This window comes from Poecilia reticulata, linkage group LG2, assembly GCF_000633615.1.
Source record: "Poecilia reticulata strain Guanapo linkage group LG2, Guppy_female_1.0+MT, whole genome shotgun sequence".
Lineage (NCBI taxonomy): Eukaryota > Metazoa > Chordata > Actinopteri > Cyprinodontiformes > Poeciliidae > Poecilia > Poecilia reticulata.
Window position 1 is genome coordinate 26186559 of NC_024332.1, and position 13107 is coordinate 26199665.

General features: G+C 39.7%; 1 protein-coding gene across 2 annotated transcripts in view; it reads left to right on the forward strand.

The window, feature by feature from the left end:
- Positions 1–5255: 5255 nt before the first annotated feature.
- Positions 5256–13107, forward strand: part of LOC103457427 (activin receptor type-2A) — a 41922-nt gene continuing 34070 nt past the window's right edge. The window contains exon 1 of one of the 2 annotated variants that reach the window (XM_008397537.2): positions 5256–6139. In XM_008397537.2, the coding sequence (XP_008395759.1) occupies positions 6085–6139 (55 nt within the window). In that variant the 5' untranslated portion in view covers positions 5256–6084. The remainder of the gene's footprint in view (positions 6140–13107) is intronic. The other variant, XM_008397546.2, reaches the window with a different exon arrangement.

Below are 13107 nucleotides of genomic sequence, written 5' to 3' on the forward strand. Positions count from 1 at the left end.
TTGTACTGAGATTACTTTAATTTCTTCCAGTCCCTTTCTTGAGAATGAGTGTTATGATTCTCAAGAAAGGGACTCCAATCCAATCCAACCTGGATTGGATTGGAGTGATTCCTGAACACACCTAGGCCTGTTTTCTTCCAGAAGTTGCCCTGTAATTTGCAGCTGCCTTCCTGAACGCTGGCAACAACTCGTCTAAAACGGTTTTGGAGTGTCGGGTTACATTCCACGAATATCACGGCCTCACCGCGGCGTTGCATAAGCGTGGCGTCACGCTGGAAGCATCCTGCCACCTCGGCTTTAACGTGGTGTTATTTTCAAACCGGCCTGGTCATGCTGACATGTATGTTTGGGAGCAGCGCGCATTAAATTTAGAGCTGTCAGCGCCAAGCCGACTTCATCAGAGGTGGACGGGTTCATGTGCGTTTGACTCAAACCTCCAACCTTGATTAAGGGATGGAGGATGCAAACGCAGGTGAGTCTGGCTGGAACCTAGGGTGCATTAAACAGCTTGACAAAGGTCAAGATTTGCATTTAAATTCAGCTGCAGTGGCTCTTTATATGAGCTCAGATTATTAAAAAGCACTTAAGCCTCACAATAAGTTCGCCCTTCGTTGGGTGTGGCTTATAAGTGCAACTCGCGTCATCATCCAATGTGTTTATTCAATAAGAGAAGGTTGCGTGCTCCTTATCCCCAATGCCCACATTAGTTCCACTCATCCTTCCTCGGCTCCGGTTTGCAGTTTCCAGGCTGAACCCACCAACCTTCAGAGAAGCAGCAGCAGCAGCATTCCCAGCCTCCGCTGCTGACAGCTCCAGCATGTTTGGTTTTAAAAACAGTAGCTGCCACAGATCAGGGCAGGCACGCCGAGGATTAAGGAGGCGGGTGATACCTGCCACTGTGACAGAAGCTGTCGTTGCTGATTGACGATGCATGTGCATCGATTTGACCCGGAGTCCTTGAAAGCCTCCCTCTCTCCTCGGCTCCATCTGTGCAGGCAGCGGCTCCCGGCAGCTGAGGGCTCGTTTTGAAACTCCCCCTTCTGAGGTTCTGCAGCGCAGGTTCACACAAGGACAAGGGAGGCAGCTGGGTGCCAGATGAGAGCGGTAATTAGGCTGGTATCCACCGGGCTTTGGTTACAGGTGCAGATTTGCCTGCGGGGATGAACAAAGCTGTCAATGGAAAAGATCATTCATGCTGAAACAACAGAAAGGAGGGAAAGAGGGGCTTGGACGGATCCCGCTACCGAGCAGCAGTGCCAAGACAAGATAAATCGCTCTGAGTGGCATCACGACAAGCCCAAAGCAGGAGTATAAATCATTTTGCACTGCGAGCTTTCAGAGCAGAAGGAGAGGCTTTTATTTTAGCCGCTTGTTTCTGGAGAGAGGAAAGACCCTCAATGCTGCCCAGCAACATGAACACAGGATTATTCAGACAAAGGAGCTTCTTTWTATCACTTTATTTTGCACTTATACTCCAGTTTTTACAAAACTCAGCTTTATTAGAGTCAACATGCACAAAGATACAATATGTTTTAGTTGAATCACTCTTTATTCATTTTATTTATCAATCACAAGAAGAAATTAGAAGGAAGGAGTCTTTTATTTTTTTTAMAACAATAACAATAAATGTACTTAATTATTTAAATGTATTGCTTCTTTTCTTTCTTAATAACTTTATTTTTTTCTTGTTTTTTTCCCCTCTGAGTTTTATTAGTATTAACATGGACACAGATTAGACACTTTTTAGCGTTTATTCATGTATTTATTTATTTAAGAGGTCTCCATGAGATTCTGAAGAAACTCRAAGGCGTGAAGGAATCTGCTCTTTTATCTCTCTCCCTTTTGCTCGCCATCAAACCAGAAGCTAAAAGCAAAACACCAGGATGTTTATTGGAACACCGACTCTGTTCCAGTCCCTCGTTTTTCCTTATCTGCTGTCGTCTCTTGATGCCTGATTGCGAGGATATTTCTGCTCCTTCCAGCTTTGTGTCAACAGTTTATATCAGGCTTACATTTCCTGGTGCGAGACGACAAGCACACCTRTCAACAAAGYCACCTACATACTTTAAATGCTTCACCTGGTTTGTTGTTGACTTAAAAGGCCAGTGAGGACGTGYAGCTCCTTTTCTTCCAACCAGCTGTCACTTTGATGCTGAGATTTAAATAAAATATTAATTCCTACTTTAGACAAGATGCAACAGATTTGGTGTCTTTTCTTAGCAATTTATTGCTCTCTTTTTTTTTTTGCTGCTATTTGTTGTAAAGTTGCACATTGAATATACTGGCATAAATAATGTGGTTTTTATGTATTTGTTTATTTTTCTCTATGTATATGTTTCTTGTCTGTCTACCTTTAAAACTCTCTCTTTCTTTTTTTAAACTTATTGAGTATTGCATAGCTTTCCATACATAAACACACATTTCCTGTCATTTGTCTTGTAAACTTAGGTGCACATTATAGAAATGTAACTAAAAAAGGAAAATAATACATTTTTTATACAAATTTTACATTTATTTTCTTTCACTCTTGAATTTTTCTAAATTTGTAAACGCATATTTCTTTCTTCATGTTGTTTTTGAAATCTCCAAATTCATATTTTCATTTGTATTTTAAGTCCATATGCTTTACATTATCAATAAATGTATGATAATCAACACTTTTCTTCACTTTTTATGGATTTTTAGTTTTGTTATTTATTTGTTTTCAGTTTTTAAGCCATTTGACTAACATGACCAATTTTCCATAATTTTCAATAATCAGCTTTGTTTTGCACAGAGAGTATTCTCGAATGCTGATTTTGCTGTTTCTACTCATACCTGAGGTCTTACTGCGTCCATCATGCTCTAACCTTGAAACGTGTCACAGCACCATTAAACATGACCCTCAGGAGAAACATTGCAGCCTGATTTGAGCTCTGAAACCTGATCTTTCCATTCATCATTCATGCTGTGTCCACTTGGCCTCAGCGCTGCCCTGCAGCTCCTGCTGTCACACATTACAGACCCTCGATTGCTAACATTTCACTGCGTTCTCTCGGCTTCACATGTATTTACATCCTTTGTTGCTCTGCCATGCTGTCTGTGAGCAACCTGCTTTTTGTTAAAAGCCCATTGTCAATAAATTTGACTTCCCTTGACACTCAATACGGAGTCCATTAAGCTGCAGAGCCATRGGGTTACTCTGCACAAGGACCAGTGGTTCCAGTAAGGAATATGTGCTGAGCCCTCCACAGCAAGCATCATCATACGTAATTCAGGCCCATGTAATGCCATTAGAGGAGATTTGGCATCTGATAGTTGAGTAATGGGATTAGCTTCATGGGCAATAAATCTCCAAGACCAGGATGGCAGGTCTTCCCCACTCAAAGGGAGACGGATACAACACGCCACTTCCACAAGAAAGTCATACTCCTTTTTTTTTTTTTTTTTTTTTATATGAACAAAAGTTTGAGGAAGTGAAGGAAAATGCAGCTGCAGGTGGGTTGGTGTATGCATTCATGCAGGATGGAAGAAACCTTACCTGCAACCACATCTGCAGTAGCTGGCGTATAAGGTGACAATGTGGCTATTGTTGTAATATTAGCCTCACCTAACACATAATAAACACAGAGTAATTCCAAGATAAATAAAAGGAGAAATAACTTTTACTTTTCCTGAGCTTGGGTTTCCAGGAATAGACTGAAAATCTCTGCATCTACTGGATCTAAATCCTCTCCTTCACCACAAACTGGCCTGTACTGGTTTCCCCAGCTTCAAGAAACGGGAGCGTGTTTTCTTTTTCTTGCTGGAGATGAAAGCCAACGCTCCGATGTAGAACAGGTGACTCAGCTTCCAGCACAGCGGAGAAATCCCCAGAGACCTTTGACCTCCTAATCGCTGAGCAGCGCTTATAGCTGGAGATCTGCTCCAGGCTATTAGGGAGATTAGTGTCACACAGATTTTGGGAGCAGGCCAAGCCTATATCTGTTCTTCATGGCATTCTCAGCATTTATTACTTAGCACCCAACCCATGTTGAAATCCAATATGTGACCTATAGTAGCACATAGCTGCAGGCTGCAGCATGTGTGCAGATTGTGTTAAGCAACAGGGAGATGGACATACCCTTGGTAGTTTGTTAAAAGAAGGATAGTTTACATTATGGGTTTTCCTATATGGCAGAAATCCCCCACAAGCCCTCTTTATTTAATTAGACCCTCCATGTAACGCAAGAAATACAAGTTTATTGTTGCAATTTATTTACAAATATGTTGCATGTTATTACAAGTCTTTTTTTTTTTTTTTTTTATGAAAAGGTGGACCTTCCAGCTCGGACCGCCCATCTTTTGTCGCATCGGGACAAACCAGAGTATAAAACAAGTAGCCTTCCCGAACAAAAACAATCCCTAAGCTCGTAAAGCCGCTCAAACAAGCTCCATAGTTATTCAGCTTCCTACCGGAAGTGTGCGGATTTTACCTCCAAAGTAAAAGTTGAACGAACGCAATGTCAAAACTTGAGCAAAACCAACTACATTAATATTTTAGTGTACAAATAAATATATAAAAAGGGGTTTTCAGACACCACAATTAATTAATAAACAAACGCCACTGGTTAAATATTTGTGGATTTCTACATGGAACATAACTCCAAAATATTTGTGGAAAATTCCCATATTCTGGGATTTTTTGAGCACATATCTAAGATATTTTAAAAGTATTTAGAGGTGGGTCGATTTTAGGTATTCGTAGACTGACTTCCACTAATATCAGGGCTCCAATGAGCTATAACCTTTTCTTTTCCTAAAAATGGACCCAAAAAAATCTAATGTTTCAAATATATAATCAAATTTCTGCTGGTTATTCCTACATGCTACAGCTCCATTTTGCTACAAACGTTGGCTGAACTTTTCCCCAAATCTTCTGAGCTTCCCAATCAGTATTTCCACTTCAGCAGCAATTGCAGGTGATTTTTCTAACCTGGAATTTGAAATTCTTACTTTCAATGACAACATTTTATCCCAAAAAAAATTCAAAATCAATATTCCCAGCTTGTTGGTAGGTTTGCTTTCAAACTTCTTTGAACAAATGGAAAACACTATAAAATACTTACATTCTGCTGTAGATGTTAAATATTTTTGAACATTTGTTTTTTATTTGTATTTATTTAGAAAATAAATAGTATTTACCTTGTGTTTTACTTTGAAAATCATTACCGGATGCGGGACAGCTCAACTTGGCATAGCTGACACAGACCAGTGACTCCATCTTGAAATTGTCCCGACCCGAGGAGGAGACGGACTTGGAAAATCCAGCTCGTCCTACACGGATTAACTGTAGTTTTGCCCGATTATTCTGCCATAATACACGGTTTTCGCTCCTTGTATCGAGTTATTTCGACGGAAGCGGTTGTTTGGCCCACTTTGGAGGAGCATTTCACTCCGCTTGGAGCCCTTTAATCGGTTGTGTCCCTGCTGGAGCGGCCGGAGCTGGCTGTGGCTGTGGTTGTGGCCGGGCAGCCCCGTCGGACTGTCGGGCGAAGCGCGAGCTTCCACACGGATTTAAACGACAAAAACTGCTTTTAAACCCACCGTTTTCATCTCGAAGACTACGAAGTGGTGTTTTTAAGAAAGAAATAAATCATATTTTACGGCTATGTTCCGGAGCTCGCCGAGGAGAAGTTTGATTAAGCACCCGAGTGCGCTTGGTGTGGAGTCCGATGGATGTTAGCCCAGCCCGGCTGTGGCTCGGCTCTCTGCGCCGCTCTTCTGAAGGCTCAGTTTGTCTGCCTATAATGCTGCCGCTGACCTCGCAAGTGTATGAAAACACTGGCACTGGTGCCACCGAGTCGCCCTCCATTGCTTCGCTGTAAAACCTGGAAATACCTCCCAGCATTCCCTTCTCCCCCTCTCCTGTTTTTAGGACTTGTAACCTGGAATATTTTGGATTTGGCCTCCATTTTCTTTAAATATGCACATTTTCCAGAGACTGTTCTCCTTTGGGGAGCAAGACATTCAATTTTAGATTGTTTTTTAGATTTTTTTTTCTTCATTTTTGTGGAGTTTGAGCTTTTATAAAACTATTCTTTTGTGGACACATTCGGATGGAAAATGGGAGACGCTACAAAACTGGCCATAGCCGTTTTCCTCATCTCCTGCTCTTCAGGTGGGTATATCGAGGTTATGCATGGTCTTATAATGCAATGTTTATTACCTCTGCAGAATGCAATGCACAGCTTGTTGCAGGATGCATTGAATGCAACACAACCCAGACCTGTGGGAAGGAAAGAAGGGTGGAAAAAAACAAATCCCCTCAACCTTTTCTGCAGCCCACTTGTGTGGCTGTGCATGTTTCATATTTAGTCAGCTTAAGATGGGGCCTTAAGGCCCTCAAGGGGCCTTTGTGGAGCTCTGAGTGAGACATGCTGCTAGAAATTGGGTCTGTTTAGTTTAAGTTAATTAGGAAACAATAAGAGACTGTATAAGGAAGGACTGTGCAGTGGGAATAAATAGATTATAAGCCCAAATTTAACGTGAAATGGTTGTGATTTGAATGAGGCTGTGCAGTGGGTTTTGCTAGTGTATTATATATTTTTCACTCTCAGTATATTCACAAGCAAGTGCAAACAAGCAGAAATGAAGTCTGGGGAGGCAGAATTAAAACCGTGTTGCAGCTACACTTTTAGTTATTTTACCTGAAATGACAGTAACAAAATCAAAAAACTTTCGTTGTATGTTGATTWATTTTTTTCTTAATGTACATTGTGAAAGAAACTGTTATACTGAATACACTGAAATTGACCAAAAAGTAAGTGATTATATACGGTTGATGCATTATATTGTATATAATATGAAAAGTATTGGACTGAGCACAGAACCTTGTGGTACACCACAAGTTTGAAGGCGTGGATTTTTATTGTTGAAATTAGACATTTTTGGTTAAAAATCAAGTTGCAGAGTCACTAAATGCTAAGTTATGTCCCTCAAGTTAAATGCTTGATTTTAAAGTTTGTGATATTATAATGAGATATTCTGTAAGTTTTATTTGATTTAGTTTGTCTTTTTAGTGATTGGCGAGTTTCTTTTATTCAGTCAGAAGATCATTTATTGCTGTAGAAGATATATTCACCATTTAAATTAGCATCAAAGAGTATTTTACCTTGATGCTTTTTAATTTTAAATAGCTCAGCTACATTTGGAAATTAAGATGAAAATTATTTCCAATGTGTGATGGAAACAGGAGGAGAAGAAGGCCTGGCATGTGATTTTGGAAATGCTAATTTCCAAAATCATTTTATGAGTGTCATAAAATGACACTCATAAAATTGAGTGGTATTTTATTCCCCCTTGGAATAAAATGACACTCAAAATGAGAATGAAAAGGATGAAGATGATGCTTTAGGTATGTTTGGGTGACTTTGAAACAATTTTAAACTGCAGGAACAATGTGATGGAATATTTTAGCAGTTTTAAAGCTCGTCTTTATGAAATTAATGAGTAATATCCCATGTCTGTTAGTCATAGTATGTTAGACCTTAATAGGTTTACAGTTAATTATACACCCACATTCCTCTTTTTACGTCCTCATTTTCCTAAACGTCTCACCAGTACAGCGACATGGTGACGAACACAAGGTCAACCACAAAGTGCTGTTTGGTTTTTCTTCATTTTCCGTTGTGTTTTTTTTTTTTTTTTGCACAGCATTGTTTACGTGGCATTGAAAGTCAACTCTTGGATGACGCTAAAAGTCTTGACTCTTCTGCTTTAACTCCAAATATTTTGGAGACGCTACGGAAAAGTCACCATTGCAGGCCGAGACTGGTGTTACTGGGTTTGCCAGATTTGCAGATCAGGGGTTTGAGATTGCAGTTTTCAAAGTGACGGTTTTGTGTTACCTGATGCTTCGGCTTGGAAGTGGGAATTGCCTAATCGGAGGTTGCACAACAGAAATTAAGCCTGGAGGCAGAATTTTCTCAACTGCTTTGGAAAAGAATCGAGGCATATCAGTGCTAAAGCTTAACCTCAAGAAGTAGAGGAAGGATGGGAGGCGAAAACATTCTCTCACGTCGCAGTAGGATAGTTTCACAGTGAGGTGCCTCGAGTGTCTGCGAGCGTTTGGGTGAAAATGAAAAGCTTTCTCAAATTGGGTAATAGTCGGGGTTGCTCCGAGTGTGAGCCAGGTGCTGTCTGTGTTTTGCAGAGTGCAGCAGATGATTATTCTACTCGCTCATTACCGTCTGAAGTGGGGAAATGAATGGTTTCCACTCAGAGTGGGATAATAACTCTCTGGGAAAGCCGAGTGGAACTGGCACCACTCACAATGGCACCAAGAACCCGGTGATAAGGGCAGAGCACTTAGCCAACAGGGAGTTTTATCTGATGAGGCCAAAAGAAACACGTGAAGGTTAAGTTTGTTTGTCATGGCTTGAGAGTTAGTCTGTATATCTGTTGGTTTTCAGAAAAACCCCATGTAAGCTGCTCTTCATGATAAAATAGGCAGGAAATTAAATTAGAAATGGTCTAGTGCAATTTCAGTTCCTTAAATATCAAAATAACCCTTTACAGAAGAGACACACCAAACGGTAACGTTTAATTTTGTGCCTAGAGGTTTAAAAAAAAAAACATTACTGTAAGACTGTCGGTCTGTTCCCTTCTTTGTCAGTTTATATCCACATTTTGATCCTCGACTTTAGCATTTTAACTAACCATAGCTAACCGCATGACCAGAGATTTAAAGATGAGCAATACAAGCAAATGAGGCGGATTAGCAGAGCTTGATGGTGCCATCCAGTACACCTGTGGATTGAGTTGTAATTCTCATGAGATGTCGTACATCAGTATTCTTCAGTCAGAGGCATCTTCAGATTTGTTGCAAGACTGACTGCTACCAGAGATCCTTCATACCCACARCATCACCATCCACAGTGACTGAAAATAATTTGATGATAAAAGTTTGTGAAGAAGTTGATTATTATATTTAGAATGAGACATTRGTGACTTTTGATGATTTTTAAAAGACATACATCAACTTGTAGCTGTCTGAATTTAGACAGTGTAGTTCATGGCATGTTCTTGAATGCGCCATGAAGTTGGAGTTCAACCACAAAATGCTGATGGCCTTTGAGATAGTAGTCTGACATTTATCTGTTGTTTTGTACCAACAGTATTTACATTTTGCTACATACAAAGATGCATCACCTATTGTTTTCTGAATGTATTTGGGCTTCATCATAAAACACAAAACAGTAATAATAATAATAATAATAATAATAATAAAAACACAACATACAAAAACAGTTTTTTTTTAAAGGATTTTATAAAATTCTCCGTTTTAAAGTTTTAAAATTGTATTACAATTAATACTAGGTTGTAGAGGTGTGCCGATCGATTGGTCACCGATCATAAACGGCCGATTTTCGTGAAAAAGTGCATGATCGGTGATAGGCGATCATTGTCTCTTGTTGCCGATACCGATCACCTGCCTCTCATTTCTCAGCCTGCCTGTGCAGCTGGTCTCCTCTTTCCTTCACKCTGCGCAAACGCGCAGCAACAAATCCTAAGCGATGTGGAACTATAACGCACTGAGTGACTGGGGAAGTTTGCGTGTTGCGGCGGAAAATTGAAGCACGTCAAAATGCATCAACGCGACAAATCTAATATGGCATAAAAACAATGGCATCCTTGACGGAGTTTGGCTACATCGAGGCTCACTGCAGTAAAAGAGACATATAGAGGATCAGATAGCAGGTAAAGCAGCGCACAGCTACCAACACTCACCCGGATTAGCATGACGGTCAGAAAGTTAAACAAATAACCCACAAAATTATTTAAGTCTTCGAGCTGCGATGTAAGACGCTGGTTCTGCTTTCGCTGTTGAACCGCTGCTACGCTACAGGTAGTAATATTTCACAGACGGAGCGCCGCTTCTGCTCCACCTGGTAGTGACTCTCACACCGAACCTCTGTTTAAAGCTGCAGCATCTAACTTAAAAAATACATGTTACATACGTATTAAAACCTTGGCTGTCCTAACATGAGACAGATAATCTCTGAAAAACTAATCTACCTTCTCCCTGTTCTGCATAATTACTCCGCTCAGTCAGAAACAGCCAATCAGAACTAGCAGTAATCAGCTAGCCGCCATGCTATCAGGACGTTTTCATTCAGTAACTCAGGATTGTTCATTGTAATGGATCCTGTATTTGCCTTTGAATGTTAAGTTTTATACTTGAATCTTTTGGCAATGTTGAGAGGTTTTATTTTGGCTCTTTGCATTATTTAGCCTCTTCAGAGCCTTCATATGTTATCAGTCTGTTAAAGATACTATTATTGATAGCAGTACAATTTGCACAATGCCTGTTTTGTTTTGTTTTCTTCTTGGAAAAAGTTATTAAAAACAAGTTTTTGTCTAAATTAAGGTGAATTCATGGTTACTTTTTCCACATAATGTAACCGGTAGTGTTTATGATAAAAAAATAAAATAAAAAAATAATTATGTGATCGGTATCGGTGATTGGTATTTGTGATCGGCCCTCATGGGTGATCGGTATCGGCAGGAAAAAACCTGATCGGCACATCTTTTTTTTCCACTAATGTAATACTATTTTGTATTTTCAATAAAATACGAGCAGAAAAATCACTACAACCTAGTAGTTGTAGTGATTTTTCTGCTCATTACTGGAGGCCTATTTTCAGCTGTAAAATGCATTTTATTGAAAATACAAAATAGTATTACATTAGTGGAAAAAAACCACAAATTTATTGTGAGATTGTTGTAGCTTTTAACCATGTAATTATAACTATGCACAGCTCATTAATCATAAACAGATCAAATATTTGTCTGCTGTTCTCATGTTGCAATTTATAGTTCTTAAAGTGGAGATTGCTTTTCCACCCACACAGTTATACCTAAGGTCAGTTTTAGAAAGGTAAATGAACCTAAAGATTATATTTTTGGACTGTGGGAATAACCCACACATTCATGTGCTGCAGCTTTCCTGGACCAGCTGTTAAAAAACTGAGTTTAATTGCATGATGCATTCAGGAACCGAGGGGAAAAACAGACCTCTTGTTTGTCAGAATTCTAGTTTGACAAGAAATAATCGGTTCAGTCCGAAAAACGAAAGATAAAACGGTTTTCAAACGACATTCCTCTCCCGAGCAGCTGGTAATCCGCCCAAGATCATCAGTTTTACAGGCGACCTCTGCTGCGAGCCTGAACTGCAGATCGGTAAATATTTACACTGCGACTTCATCCCAGACAACGCGTACAGAGATTTCACCGTGCAACTCCTCTCTGAAGATTTGTCTTAATCCTCATGCTTCCCCATTTCGTGTCAGGAAACTGTGTCAGCACATAAACCAGTTTGTTTATGATGTTATACAGCTCACATCCATGCATATGGACAGACATTAGAGCAAACGGCCAGAGTGATGGCTTCATTATTTTTTTTTTATTAAAATGGAGATTTTAATCTCCATTGTTGCTGCAATAGGTGACAAACTTTGTGACATCCTCCCCCCGTATGGTTAATGATTAGAAGACATGATGAGATTGAAATGCTTTTCTGAGGTGAATATTTACTTATTAAAGACACTTCTCTTTCCATTTCACTACGTGTTGACCAAAGGTGGTTATTGTTCACCTTTTGATTTTAAAAGTCTGTTGAAATTGCAATAATAATAAGTATTTTCAGAGTTACCAAATAGATTTTTAACATTTTCCAGGTATGGAAAAGTAAATAGTAAATAACAGTGGGTTTTGAAACTGTAAATTCATATATTTGACTTTGTTGTGAATTTTCTCTTATCCTCATAGGCTCAATATAATTACATCAAGAATAAACAATATGTAGTTAAATTTTTGTGGTGATATTTTGTGGTAGCAAACAATGGGTTGTTATCATGGAAACAATTGAAAAACTAGGTAAACCAAACCGTCACCACCGTACTTTAGTTTTTGAAAACGTAAATCAGTTGATTGTTATCAACCTAATGAGATAATAAAATGTGCTTGTGTTTTTATCTCAACACAAAGAAGTCATTATGTCAAAGTGAGATTTTCTGTGACAAAACAGGTTTCTTGTTTTCTTATCTTGATAAAACAAGACAATCAAACCAAAACCAGCAGCTTTTTAAAAGAGACTTAAAGCTGCCAACACCTGCATGTTTGTTACCTTTTATGGCCATCAGGGGTCGTTTTGACTGCTCATCTTCACAAAAGAATCTGAATTTGTTTGGAAATTCTGGATTTGGACAAATTTAAGGGGTTTTTTTTAATGAAAAATTTTGTGTTTAAATAAATTTAAGTGTGTTGCCGCCAGTGCAGAGCTTCCTTTTTGACTAGCGATGCATCTAAATCTTTGCACTTGCTTAACTCCATCTTTCTGCTGCCATGTTTTTCTCACTTCCCACAGATACGTCCTCCCTCTATCTATGATACGTCCTCCTGCATTATGCATGGGGTCCAGTGGCACTGGTGTACTTGTTAAGGCCCGGTGTTACCCCGGTTCCCCCCATCGGGCCCAACTAGCCCTGACTATTTCCTCATAATGAAAACAGCTCAGCTCAAGTGGCTGCTGCTGCTTGTTCTGACTGGTCCTGCACCAGTTGGAGCACTGTTTATATTTTACTGGGTATTTAGACTTTTTCTTATTGTGAGAACTGAAATGGATTTGTTTTTGCATTAATGCAAGTGAACAAACCTTTGCTGCAGTCGGAGGAGTTTATCTGCCACTGAGGGGATTTTCCTGAGCAGCAGAGATTTGTTCTAACCTGCTGCTGGAGGAAAACCAAATCGATGGAGATTTCTCAGCGTGCCGATATCCAATTCAAAAAAGTAACGTTTGCACATGCTGCTTACCTCCTGTGTGTGTGTGAATAAGGGTTTCTAAAGCAGCCTGACTCTGGAGAGTTTTTAGATTTGGAGGAGCGTTTTATCTTGATGCGTCGGTCCAGAGCGGCCTTTTACTGTAATTAATGCGTACTGCAGATGTTGCTTTATGTGCATGGGAGAGTTTGAGTCTAGACAGGCTGGCTGCTCCAACGAAGGGGCCCACTTTGATCCTTGATTAAAAATCACGAGCTGTACATTCATCATGCTCTCGTTTCAGGGTCTCTGGAGGGCGTCAACCCC